Raw genomic sequence first — 15,257 nt, 5'->3', positions numbered from 1 at the left:
ACTGCTGGCTGCTGACTGAAATTAGAGCAACCCATCAGGTGTTTTTTTTTTTTTTTTTTTTTTTTTTTTTTTTTTTTTTTTTTTAGCTTCAGTGAAGTGAGGAGTAAAATACATACTCTAATACAAGTTTTTGGTGGGACCAATTCACCAAGGAAAATAAAAAACAGGTCAAGGAGCCGCCTAAAACACTTACAGCACGTTTGGTTCACGTAATGAATTTTGAGATAATAGGAATGCTATTCCATAGGAATGGAATAGACAAGGAATAGAATAGGAATTGTATTCTATTGTTTGGTTCGCGGAAGGAATAGACTTTAGGAATTATATTACAGTGTTTGGTTGATTTAAGGAATAGAAATGAAATATGTTTTAAAAGACATAAATACCCTTATAAAAATATGTGATGATGACGATGGTGGTGGTGGCGATGGTGGTGGCGGTGGTGGTGGTGGCGGCGGTGGTGGTGGTGACGGTGACAGTTGACGGTGACGGTTGTGGCACTGGTGGTGGGGGCGGCGACGGTGGTGGTGGTGGTGGTGGCTAGGGCTGTTAACGAACCGAACATAAACGAACGGAGGTTGTTCGTGTTCGTTTGTTAAGGAATTTGGAGTGTTCGTGTTCGTGTTCGTTTGTTAAGGTTTTTGAAAATCCTGTTTGTGTTCGTTTGTTAAGCGTTCGTTAGTGTTTGTTAACGTTCGCGAACATGTTCACGAACGTGTTCGTTAACGTTAACGAACATGTTCGCGAACGTGTTTGTTAACGTTCGTGAACACGTTCGCAAACGTGTTCGTTAACGTTAACAAACACGTTCACAAACATGTTCTTTAACAAGCACGTTCACGAACATATTCATTTACGTTCATGAATACTTAATAAAAAAACACTTGCACATGTTCATGATCACAATTCGTTCGTGAACAATAAATAATATACGTTCACGAACAATAATCAAACAAACAACACAACTACAAAACTAATATAATATAATATAATATATGTTTGTGAACATGTTCACGAACATTATTAAACGAACACAAACGAGCTTGTTCACAAACATTATTAAACGAACATAAACGAGCTTGTTCACAAACATTAGTAAATGAACACAAACGAACTTGTTCACGATCTCTTAGCAAACGAGCTTACAACTGTTCAAGCTCTGTTCGTTTATTAACCGAGCTCTAAATTTTGTTTGTTAATGTTCATTTACCTTAACAAACGAACATAAACGAACGCTTACCGAACACGAACACGAGTAGTTTGCCGAAAGCTCTGTTCGCTAACACCCCTAGTGGTGGCGGTGCTGTTGGGTGGTGGTTATGGTGGCGGTGGTGGTGGTGGCGGCGATGATGGTGGCGGTGGTGGTGCTGGTGGTGGTGGTGGTGGTGGCGGTGGCGGTGGCAGTGGTGGGGGCGGCGGTGGTGGTGGTGGCGGCAGCGGTGGCGATGGTGGTGGTGGTGGCGGTGGTGGCGATGGTGGTGGTGGTGGTGGTGGTGGCGGCGACGACGGTGGTGGTGGTGGCGACGACGGTGGTTAAATAGGATAAATTTATATATAGGATAAAAAAAAATTAGGTTAAAGAAAGGGGTAAAAAAGAAAATAAATTCTAAAATCTATTCCTGAGTGTTCAGTAATAGGCTAATACCAGGGGGCCCTAGTAATAGCTATTACCTTATTTGAGGTAATAGACTATTACCAGGAATATTATTCTTTGTAATAGAAATGGTTACCAAACAAAGGAATAAGCCTATTACTGGGAATGCTATGCCATTCCCGGCCTATTCCGTGAACCAAACGGGCCATTACACTTTTTTTTTTTCACCCCTCTATCTTGCATCTAAAATATTGACAAAAAACTTCAACAATTGGAGATGGTCTTGTGGATTACTAGAATAAAGTAATAAACTTGTACGAATAAAATCGATTGTATACATTGAATATCCTCAAACCATGCATTGAATACATTCGATGGCTGTATCACTGATTCAGATTTTATATTGTGAAAAATGCAATTTTGGTTCAATTTGTTTGAATATGATTCTCTTGGTCCTTTATTGTCAAAAATTGCAAATAAAGTTGCAAATCTCACCCTTTAAATTTGTAAAGTTGTTACAATTTTAGTAAATTAGATAATAAATTTATCGAGTTAATTCCACCAATGGTCCCTCGACTATTATGATTTTCCACAATTAATCCTTGACTTTTAATTTGGACATCTTAGGTCCCTTGACTTTCAATTTCTTTCTAATAATGGTCCTTTCATCAATATACTGTTAATTAGAAGGGGTAAATTTGTCACTCCACTTCCATATGTATTATTGACCGTATATTGCATATGTATTATTGACCGTATATTGGTCATCCCTATACGCGATATATACTCTCAATCCCTTGTTTATCTCTTAGTTCTCAGCATTGGCGTTTATCTCGTGGAAGCCCTAGTGTCCTCTGAGATGTTTAGAAGGTACAACAGCTCTAGCTCATCTTCTTCAAGAAGGCAAGGATACATATACGGTGAGTTGGTTTCCATTCCAAATTGTCAATGTGGGCAATGGTTGAAGCTTCAAACATCTTGAACGAATGATAATCCTGGTAGAAGGTATTGGGCGTGCTCAATCGAAAATGTGAGTGTTTTAAGAATTTTACAGATTTAATTTTTGTTCCAGTTGAATGTAAAATTTTTGGTTTTTTGGGGTAAAATTTTTGGTTTTTTTTGGGGTTTATTTTTGTTGTGTTTGTTGTTTAATTATGAGCAATTTTTGTTTAAACTTGCTACTAAAATCAGCATAATTTGTTAATCAAGAAACTTTACAACAATACCAAGTTGAGTCCTTGTGTTATACAGAAAATTTGAATTTTCTAAATCAAAATGAACCCTCAGTTTCCATGATGAGATAATGAGGAGAATTAGTATGGGGTAGACATTTATCCAACATAAAACTTGCCTCACTTCCAAGTAATGCAGATCTGAGTTACATCATATGCAAGGAACCAATGAACTTCAAATGTTAAATCTAAGATATGAAATACAACCTAGAAATTAAATAAAGCACTTCAGTATTTCACCCAATCAGATGCTCTTAATATTTTCTTCATTTGGCAGTCACAAAATATTGATTCAAATTTAGTTTTCAATTTTAACTTCTTTTTTTTCCTCAATTTGTGTAAGACTGACATATCAAACACTTTATGCCATAGTGAGAAGCTAGCAATTGCATTTTTAAAATTTGTTTAATTCCTATCAACTAACTTGCCGGAATCTTTGTAGGGAAGGCAAATGTGTGGTTTTGTGAGGTGGTATGATCCGCCGATGTGCGCTGGTCAAGAAGAATTATTCCTAGGCTATTGAGAAGGATCAATCTAAATGAAGAAAAAATTGCAAGACTGGAAACAAGGCTACAAGCTTGTGCAATGTACTTAGAGAAAACAAGAACCTTATGTTGAATGTTTGAATTTTAGGGGTTAAGCTTAGAAAGTGGAACTTGCCTGTAAGCTTCTATGCCAAGTGTGTGAATAAGAAATCAACTTTTTGGTAGTAGTTGTGGTTATGTTTAATTAAATCAGATCCTATAACTCCATTTACATAACATTACCACTAAACATCATCCAATTCTGTAAAACTCCATTTCTAGAAACATCTATGTGGTTATGTTCTAAAACTCCATTTACATAATAAGAAAAGCCAAGTTTGTTAAAAAAAAAAAAAAAAAAAAAAAAAAAAAAAAAAACCATCTGGAAACAACCAATTCTGTAAAACAACCATCTAGAAACAATCATCCATATCAATAGCCAATGCTATAAAATAACCATCTGGAAACAATCATCATATCAAAAGACAATGATGTAAAATAACCATCCATTACTAAAAGTGACTAGTTCCCATTACACATCAAAAGCCAATTTTGTCATCAAAACACATAACATAAAGTTCAAAATAGACTAGTTCACTAGGTTACATCATATCATATCCAAAATAGTTTATAAAAGTTCAAAATAGACTAGTTCACTAGGTTACATCATATGATATGCAAAATAGTTTATAAAAGTGACTAGGTTACATCATATGATATCCAAAAAGCAGTGAGCACACATCAACTAATCCCATTAATCCAATGTGGATTATAATCTTGTAGCATACTTCTTCACTGGTTGTTTCTTCCCATCTAACTTCATTGGGGCTGTTCTTTTTCTTGGGATATTGGGTTGCATGACTTGTTTCCCTTTACTCCCTTCTGCTTGTTCAACTACACATAGTACAAGTTTCAATCAGTAGGTAAAATACTCTATTAAAATTGAAGGAATGGACTGGACTAAAACTTACAAGGAATTGTTATGACTGGAATTTCCATACTGTTACTTAGTGAAGCCCCTCCATCAATGTCTTGTGTCTGAATTTCGATTTGGTGCCAATGTGCATCCAAAACATCATCTGGAATCTCCCATTGATTATCTTCAACTTCAGGTTGAGTAATAACATCAAGTTCATGGACAGTAGCAGTAGAAACCTGGACAGTAGCAGCAGAAACCTGGACAGTAGCAGCAGCCTGGAGTTGAGGTTGATCAGCCTGGACAGTAGCAGCAGCTACTCCTCTTGATGTTCTTCTTTTGAACTGCAAAAAGTTTATGTTGTTTACTAATGCAAATAGATTATGACTGTAATGTAATAAAAAAATACAAATTATCTAACCTGATTGGCAGGCTTCACAGTAGGGTATTTTGGACATTTTCTGCTGTTATGGCCTAATTCTTTACATTTTTTGCAATGTAAAGTAACATGTCTTCTTGACAAATGCACACCATCATTACTGATCTCACCTTTAGACTTCATTCTCAATTTTCTAGGTCTTCCAGCTTTTGCTTTATACAGTGGTGGCAATGGAGGTTGTCTACTAGTGATAGGCCAATCTTCATAACCTGACATTGGATTTATACATCCCTCATAAGTTTTCTTGTATGTGAAAATCAAGTAGCAGGAATCCACATAATGCCAAATAGGTCCTTTTCCATGTTTCATCCAGATTGCACAAACTGCATGTTGGCAAGGGATTCCAGTTAGGTCCCATTTCCTACAAGAACAAGCTCTTCTACCTAAATCAACAGTAAACTGCCCAGATTGTGTCCCTAGGATCTCAAAGAGCATTGGAGAACACTGATAGCCATTTAGTCCTCCTGCAAGAAGCTCAATGTCATCTATTTTTTTCACAATATTTGGACAAACTATTCCACTCCATTCAGCAGCTTTACATCTAAACTCAAATAGACTTGACATTAATTTTTTCCTAATTATCTCCAAACAATTAATCACAGGGTTTTCCCTAGCTGTCAAGATCATTGCATTAAATGATTCTGAAATGTTATTAACCAGAATGTCACAACTGGAAGTTCCAGTGAAGTGGGATCTACTCCATTCAGATGGGTGTTTATCAGCAAGCCAAGCAAAGGCATCTTCATCTAGATTTCTTAACTCTTGTAGTGCCACAGTAAAGTAATTGACTGTAGTGGCCCTTGCTGCTTTCCACAAGGCATCTCTAATTGTTTTTGCTGTGAAACCAGCCACCCTCATGTTACAGTGCAGGTGTCTAACACAGAATCTATGCCTAACTCCGGGTAACACAACTTCAAAGGCTTCTATGAGACCCTTTTGCTTGTCTGACATCATTGTGAACTCATTCTGTACCATGTCATGAATTTGCAAGTCCGTCTTTAGCAAACCTAGAAACCAAGTCCAAGAGTTCTTGTTCTCACCTTCTACAATTGCATAAGCAATTGGGAATATACTTTCATTCCCATCTATTCCAACTGCTGTCAATAATTGGCCTCCAGTTTTACACTTTAGGTGACACCCATCTAGGCCAATTATTCTCCTACAATGCTTAAACCCTTCCTTCATTGCTTCCCAGCAGATATACATCCTCAAAAATCTGTCTTTTCCATCCTCTTGCAACTCACTCAGCTTCACTTTATAAGTACACTTGGGATTAGTTCTTTCTATCTCCATACAGTAGCTCCAGATCTTATTAAAGTAGTCTTCTGCCTCATGTCTTATTTCACCTTTAGCTTTGACTAAAGCCCTCCATGCTTGCTTCTTACTTAGTGTGTAATGGTCATCAATGCAAACTTTTTTTAAAAATGCATTTGTTTTCCAATCCAAATGTCCTTTAATCTCTTGTTTCCATCTTTTTGCAACAATGGTGGAATTCACCATTGAATTCTTTTTAGTCCTTACACAACCATCATGTTTCTCATTTAACACAGTTATCTTCCAAAACTTATCATCTTTATCATACCTCAGGGTAACTTTCCATGGACAGCTCTCATGCTTACACTTCACCACACATCTCACTTTATCATTTTTTTCATATTTCATTTCCTTCCCCTCTTTGATTGCATAATTTGTTATAGCTTCTCGAAACTCCTTCTTATCTTTAAAGGTTAATCCTAATGCAAATTTAGGACAACTACCTTCAATGTCTTGTAAATACTTTGTCCATTTAAACCCTGCTGCCTCATCCTCACTGCCTATCAAGCTTCCTTCATCAGAATAGTTGACTTCATTACCAAATGTAGATTCAGATTGTTTGGGTTGGCTTTCTACATTTACTAACCCTCCATACTCTGCATTCACATCTACATTTTTTACAAATTCTTCATCATCATTCACACCTACAGTAACTAAGGCATCTGAATTGTAATCCTCATCACTACCATCATATTCTTCCTCACTACCATCATATTCTGCCTCACTAGCATCAGATTCTTCTTCATTGTCATCTCCATTAGCAGCACACTCACCTGCATCATCACCATTCCCTTTTTTTACAACCCATATTTCTATTTCCTTAGGATAACAAGATTGGTTAATTAAGTTCCAAACATCAAAATCTTTCACCAATTCTTGCAACCCTACTTCAGTGCCTATGAAATAGCTCAAACTATCATCCAGGGGATACCCAATTTCCCCTACCTTCTCCTGTAAACAAATCAACCCCCACTCATCTTCTACCATGTCATTAAATGAAGTAACAGTGCCACCTATATAGTTAGGAGGTAAAGTTTGACTTATCATACCTCCATGTCTTAACTTAAGAGTAAAAATTCCTGAAATAAAGAATTGAGAAAATCCAATACAGTTTAGAGTACACAAAGTAGCAATGCATATACTTTTGAGTTACCAGACAACAGATGGTCCACTTCAGACTACTTTACAGTAAATACATTAAAATAAAGCCCAAGAATGGTCCCCAGCAGATGCATAACCAGACAAATGCAAAAATGGTCCCCACATGTATGTAAACGAAGCAAATATAAAAACTTTACATTGGGTTATTCCTTAGGCACTGCCTCTAACCACAGTAAAAATAGTAAAAATATACAATTCAATATAGCATTGTTCAAGTATCATGAGTATATGTACAAACTACTTCACTGTAAAGCATGGTACTACTTCAAACAATTCAATATACAATTCGACTGTAGAGTACAAACTACTTCACCGTAAATACACAATACACACGCCATTTTAGTGCACAACAGAACACAAAACAAAATAAAACAAAAGCCTCAATCTCATATGTTACGAGTACAATGTTACAGAGTACAATGGAATTACCTGGTGGACGAGTATTGCCACCTAAACCTCTCGAATCCATGAATGCGCTTCGTTCTTCCACCACAATCTCACTTCTCACTTCTTTTAATTCAAAGATTAGGGTTCGGTTTGAAGGAGGGGAATTGGGATTTTTGTTCTTCGACGACTGGGAGCATATTTAGGAGAAAAACTCTTCGACTGAATTTTAGGGATTATGCTTCGACTTAATTCTTATACGGTCAATTATACAATATACGGTCAATAATACATATGCAAGTTGAATGACGAATTTACCCCTTCTAATTAACAGTATATTGATGAAAGGACCACTATTGGAAAGAAATTGAAAGTCAAGGGACCTAAGATGTCCAAATTAAAAGTCAAGGATTAATTTTGGAAAATCATAATAGTCGGGGGACCATTGGTGGAATTAACTCTAAATTTATCTAATTTCATGAGAATTTTACATGGTGTGATTATAATGTCGAAAATCTGAAACTAAAAAACTATTTATGCAAATTTTCATTTACCTCTCTTTATTTCCTTCTCATCATTCTCCTTTAGAGTCAATTTTATCATCCTCCCCAATTAAATTGAATAATAAGAACTATTTAGTCTCTCAATTTTACTAGTCATTATACTCTATTTTTTTTTTATTTTTTTTTTTTGGAAAAGGATAACTTCAATTAATTAAAATCCATGGAACACAAAGTATCACAGATGAAAGGAGACACTAAACTCTACTCCTTACGTACTGACATAGAACTAGACTTCCGAGCTAACCGATAGGTAGTCATGTTCGCAGTCCGTTTGACAAAAGAAAAAAATGCAAAGGAAAAACTACTCAACATTTCTTTTACATAAGTATCCTGATGCTTTAAGACCTTGATCGAGTGACAAGGGGAGAATCCGTTTCCAAGTGAATATAGTCCCAATTATGAGTTTTTTAGCCAACTTAAACCTTCTCTGATATGCTTCTTTTGGTGAGTAAAACGGAATGCATTTTGCTGCTAAGAAAAGACCAATATCGTCCCTATCCCATAGTTCCTCTGTTTAATTTGTATCCACTGCCACATCCACATTGACTTTCACCTATATATATATCCAGATTGAGGCCTACCCCATTTGTTGATGAATTTATGTTGAAGATTGGCAACTGTTGAGTCATTCTTGGTGATTTCTTTCCAATCGCTTAGAAACCTCTTGGCGAGTCATTACCTCGATGGTGACAAAAAATGAAAATGGATTCCAATTGAAAATAGATTTTGAATTGAGGCAAAAGAAGGAATAACACCTTTTCAGTTTGCCTTGTTATCTAAAAGCATAAAACTCCTTTCTGTTGTATTGTTATTGTTTACAAAAAGTCAAAGTCATTTTTCCGTTGATATTTGTTTGTGATTAATAATGATTTTGTGTTGATTTACAAATGATTAATGTATAATGTAAAAATGATTACTAATTATTGGCTCATAAAAAATTAGCATTGAAGATTTTTTTTTTTTTTTTTTTTTGATATTGCATACATCGAAATTATCTCATTAACTCAGTTAAGCGGTAGATTTCGCTGTACTCATTATCAAAAATACGATATGTGAATGACCACGGATAAATCTTCTCAACGTTACACGATATATCGTCGAATAGATCCATTTTTTATATGCAAAGAGTTGAGTTAAACTTTTATGGAATGAGAAATATTCAAACAAATTTGTGAGGAGGAAATCGAAGGAATGAGCAATAGTTGTGAAAACGGGCAGAGATATTTATAGAATAAAACATGGCTGAAGCATTTCGTTATACACATACTAATTGACATTTTTGGCCTCCCAATTATCATTTAAAAATTAAATGTAAAATATTAAAGAATTGTGACTTTATTATTTCTTTTTGGTAGACGAATTGTCTTTTCGAAATTGATTCGAAGATTTAATAAATCGTGTTGTCTGTTCTCAAAGATTTAACAAATCTGTAGTGTATAGTGTATCCAAAGATTTATCGAATCTAGAGATGTGTTCAAAGGTTTGCTAAGAAAAGCTGAGCCATAACACAATTAGACTAGACTAAAGCTTCCCTACTCGTATGCTATAAGATTCCCTACTCTGCACACACGGTATTGAATTCAATTTTCAATAATTTCCAACATAACAAGTATTTTGATATGCCTTGTTATACTTTGAACATATCTTTACTAATCAATCAATACAATTGTTGTATTGCAAGTTTGTTTGCAGGCCTTTAGCTTGTGAAGAACCATAAGAACAAGAAGAAGAGTAGAGACAAAATAGAGGGTTTTTTATTCCTTTCAACCACACCAATGATCATTACATTAGAAGGACATATATATAATAACAACTGTAACGAAATACAATAATGGGACATAAAGGAAACCGTTACACAATAATATCCACAATCATTACTATTTATAACACTCCCCATTGGACATTTCCCAAAGATATTTTGATCTGGTCGTTCCGCATCCCTAGTATTGTGTTTGTTTGGTGCACCAATAAATTTTACTAGGATTTTCGTCATCTGGACGAATGTCTGCAGGACATAATTGTTCAATGCTATTTCAAGAGTGACAATATTTCTTTACTAGATCTAGCATTATGATTCATATCTTTTTCATCGATAGATCTCCTACACTTCTGGCGTCAAGGAGTATCGGTAGATATATTTGGTCCATGTTGGGGAAGGTACATGGAACCTAGTCACTCTTTTATGATCGGTATGATCAATAGATGTATTTGGAAGATTATTTGCTAATATCGCAAATAGATTATCTTTTGAACTTCTAATTCAGACTAACTTGTACATGGATTTAAATAATGAAGATGTTTTTATTCTTATGAAATTTCTTGGCATTCCATAAAAAGCTACGGAGTAGCATATTATCTCCCCTAATGCAGAGAAACAATCTTCATTAGGAATGCAGTCAACGTACCCAATTATATGTATTGTATCCCCTATCATGGGCTTTCGATATTTAATCAATAGACGGAGGTTTCTTTGATAGCCCTTTTAGAGGTACGTTGTGGTGGTGATATAAAATAGACTGCAAAAAAAATAAATAAATAAATAACGCAGATAGGGAAATGTTACTTCTGAAACCATGTACTAGGTGAAAAAGGGGTATAGCAATCCTTGAGGGATTGATTTGTGATATGCATTGAGTTAGACTTGGGTAAAAAGAACTTGACTCATAGTAACGTCATAGCAATCCTTCAGGGATTGATGGGTTCACGCAGAGACCCTTAATTGTTTTTAATCAAATATACTCTCCCACGGTAAATGGCATTAAGTTCCGCTACATAATACAATTGGCAAAATAATAAATTTAGATATGCAGTTAAATTTATTTTGAGAAATCTCTGATGGATTTATAACTCCCGAAATGAGAATTTATGTGTCATTATTTACTCTTTAAAGGGTTGCGAATGGAGTTAATATCCTCATTGAAGGAATAATATGTACCATTGTGTGCTCGATAAATGGTTGATAATGAACTTATTCATTATTTATTATCTCAGTCAAGATTGATGGTGTAAACATCAATGAAATATATAAAGAGCTTGATAATGTCAGTTCATGTTTAAAGACTGAGACTTTTTGAAATAAAAAGCTTGTGAAAGCTATAAGTATTATCTCGACTTGAAGATCGAGTTTTTCTTTGAAGATCTTTTTTATATATACACCAGTCAGCCTACATCTAAAAATGCTTTTTCACATGCATATAAGTGTCATGTTTTTATCAAACTAAATGTTGCCTAATAATCTTTTGAAGCAGATAAGGAACCTTTTTGGACTCGAAGTCCCTTACTTCATTATCGTTAGAGCATCATTGTAGAACCAGAAGTTCTATAATCGCAACATATTTGCGATGAAATTGCTAGCAAAATCTAGTGCTCCCCCTACAAATGAAGTACTTGAATAATGATTAACATATCCTCCGGTATCTTCGAGATACAAAGACATGACTTTTATGTAAGAAACCATGATACGATTTTAATAGGCTACTTGGGTACTGACTGTTTTGTTTGATCCCCGCAATGCCAAGTCCAAACTGGTTATACAATGAATTTCTCTAAATATTCAAAATGAGGACAATAACACTTGTGTTGCACAAATGTTATATGAGCTCTAGAAGAGCCATAAGATTATTGTACACTACTCTAGTGACAATTCAGAAGATTTATCCAATCCATCCCTTCAAATTTTGAAATATATGTAGAACTTGAAGATTGTTATCTTCAGGGGGAGACGGGAAGTACATTTACTCGAATCAATCCGGAAGATTGAACGTAAAATCCTGAAGATTAAGTCATAAAAGACTAACAGTTGCGCACTATTTGCAACACAACGGGAAGTACATTTACTTGAATCAATCCGGAAGATTGAACGTAAAATCCTGAAGATTAAGTCGTAAAAGACTAACGGTTGCGCATTATTTGCAACACATCAATGCATAAATATCATGTACTCTTTTCCTCACTAGTTTTCTCCCATTGGGTTTTCTAGTGTGGTTTTTAATGAGGCATGAGTATGATATTAATGATGTAAATGGGAAAATATTTCAAAATAAGTGCTTAAATGGACAAACCCCAGAATCCTGAAGATTATGCAGTTTGCGCCCTGAAGGCTTATGGTTGTACTCTTTTTCCCTTAACTAAGTTTTTCCCACAGGGTTTTCTTAAGTTAAGGTTTTTAATGAGGCGACAAATACAATATATGTTTTTACATATATCATGTACTCTTTTCTTCAACTAGGTTTTTCCCACGTGGTTTTCCTAGTGAAGTTTTTAATGAGGCATGAATATATATTTTATTGTACTCTTTTCTTGTCTAGGTTTTTCCCACAGGGTTTTCCTAGCAAGTTTTTAACGAGGCAAGATCATGGTCAAATAATGTCCAAGGGGGAGTGTTATAAATATATTCAATGGACATGTATTTGTAATGGACATAACAGATGATTTTATGGCTCATTATGTTTATTTATGTCCTTTTGTATTAGTTATATATGGAAGTGTATGTATTTCATGTATCAGATAGCATATGATGAACACACAGATGAATACAAGAGATTATTCTCCCTTTCTCTCTTTCTCCCTTATCTCTCTATTATGATTTTACTTTTAACAACAATTACATAATATAATTAATGAACCAATAATTAGTAATCATTTTTACATTATCCATTCATTTGTAAATCAACACAAAATCATTATTAATCACAACGCAAATATCAACGGAAAAATGACTTTGACTTTTTGTAAACAATAACAAGGGAAACGGAAAGGAGTTTTATGTTTTTAGATAACAAAACAAACTGAAAGGAGTTATTCCATTTTAATTTTTTGTCACCATCGGAGAAAGCATACGCCAATGTTTCTGGCATATTTAAGATTATAGGTTTATATGAACTTATATATGATGGGGTTATAAGGTAGCTTTACTGTACTGTACTAGTCAAGAAAGTGATTACAAGGGTTGGACACTGTCACTAGTGAGCATGGGCGGATCCAGAAATCTTCATCGGCGGATGTAAAAGATTAAAAATTAATAGATATTTTGAAAAAAAAAAATTACTTAGAGGTCGAGTCATAAATATTGTTAATTAGACTGAAAAATAAAAATACACCAAAATGAAATAAAATAGAATATTCAAAACAAAATATGAAATATTATTAATTAGATAACATATTTGAATAGAAAATATATTATAAAACATTCATATCACTATTAATATTAAAAAATAGGAAAAAACACAATGTTACAAATAAAAATTTCACAAAATACGAAATATAATTAATTAGATAAAATAATTCAGATGAAAAACATATTATAAATTACTAATATCACTATTAATATTAAAAATGAGATTAAAAAAACACAATGTTACAAATAAAAAATCCAATTAAAATTAGTGTTATAGGATTTGAACCCCTAATTAATAATAATAATAATAATAAAATTTATATACACTATATCGCCATAGCAGCCTGGTGCTGTAATGCTGTATGGTGGCAATTTATATCCTGCACCACGGTGCGCGTTGCATTATGCACCCAGATGCAAAACGACGTTGTTTCGATTTTTATTTTTTTATTTTTTTTTGAAATTTCGCTACCCAGTGTTTGGCGGTTAATTTTTCTTTAAAAAAATCTCATGTTAAAAAATGTACATAATGTTATACATGAATGTACATAATTGTATACATGAATGTACATAATTGTATAACAAAATATACATACTGTTTTTTAAAAGATAATACATATAATCTAACATAATACATAATAAACATAAACTTTTAACATAATACAAATCAACTCTTAACATAATACACAAAAATTTCCTGATTCGGATGTACATAATTGTATAAAAAAAATGTACATAATTATATAAAAAAATGTACATAATAAAAAATATACATAATTGTATGAACAAATATACATAATTGTATAAACAAATATACATAATCACAGCAACTTCCTACCGTGCCTCCCAAAACGATATCGTTTTGGGAGGCGCGCGGCGCACAATGCTACGCGCACCGTGGTGTAGGGTATAACGATTGCTGTATGGTATATATATAAAACTTTATTTATATAATTGTGCCCCCAAAAATTGGGGGCCTAATTATTAAAAAAAAAAAAAAATTATATATATACCATACATACAATGCGTACATAAATTATATATACATATGTATCATAAATTATATAAAAGAAATTACATTTTTAATATACTAAAAGTACATTATTCGTGTACTGAATGTACATTATATAAAATAATGTATTTTTAGCATTCAAATAGTGTATTTTCTTTAAATACAGAGTACATTTTTAATATACTAAAAGTACATTACTTGTGTACTAAATATACATTATGTTATAGTATACAAAATATGTTTCACATAGCTTGTGTGGACCATGGTTGTACGCAACACTAATGCGGTAAGCCGGTAATGCCTAAATCCTATTTTGTGTTTTCCCTAATCCTTTTTTATTGCAGTCACTCCAGTCATCAATTGGCACACTTTCTGCATAAGGCAAGTACGCAGAGTCTAGAATTGAACAAGTTGGCAGTTTATAAATATAATTATAAGAAAATTCATTATCCTCATGTCCCTCAAATTCTTCATCAGATAATTATTAATTAAAACTTATCGTACTAATTATTTAATTTATTTTATAATTATTATTTTTTAACATGACTTATTAGCTTAATAATTTTGAGTATTGAATAATATATTCAAGAATTTGTTTCTTGATTAATTATATATTGTTAGATTTCTAAACAAATTCCTTTTTTTTTTCCTTAGTTTTTGTAATTATGCTTTCTAAAAAATATTTATTTGAGCCTGAGAAGCGTAAAAAAAAAAAGTAAAATTGATCAATTAACTCAATCTCAAAAGGGAACTCTTATAATTTCATTATAAAAGAATATCAAATAGATGAGCAAAAAGATGATGCCAGTGAAAATTTGTTAGATGCTACGGAGTAATAATCTTCGTACAGAAGATCAAGATGAGTGTGACACTGGAAAAAAATTTAAACGATAGTGTGCACAACAATGATAGATATCACTATGACATTTAAAATGATAAGAATATTGATAGTTGTTTAGATGATGGTGGTCACAATGAAAACTAGATTTTGGAAGAAGTTGA

General features: G+C 33.5%; 1 protein-coding gene across 1 annotated transcript; it reads right to left on the bottom strand.

The window, feature by feature from the left end:
• Positions 1-4,119: 4,119 nt before the first annotated feature.
• Positions 4,120-6,771, bottom strand: LOC109190938. The gene is made up of 4 exons (XM_019341538.1): positions 6,749-6,771; positions 4,688-6,701; positions 4,322-4,610; positions 4,120-4,244 (listed from the first exon to the last, which is right to left on the bottom strand). The coding sequence occupies exons 1-4, from the start codon at positions 6,769-6,771 to the stop codon at positions 4,120-4,122; spliced, it is 2,451 nt and encodes an 816-aa protein (XP_019197083.1).
• Positions 6,772-15,257: the final 8,486 nt, after the last annotated feature.

Source organism: Ipomoea nil, unplaced genomic scaffold, assembly GCF_001879475.1.
Source record: "Ipomoea nil cultivar Tokyo-kokei standard unplaced genomic scaffold, Asagao_1.1 scaffold1596, whole genome shotgun sequence".
Classification (NCBI taxonomy): Eukaryota; Viridiplantae; Streptophyta; class Magnoliopsida; order Solanales; family Convolvulaceae; genus Ipomoea; species Ipomoea nil.
Note: the sequence above shows the minus strand (reverse complement) of the source record. Positions and strands in the feature narration are given on the sequence as shown.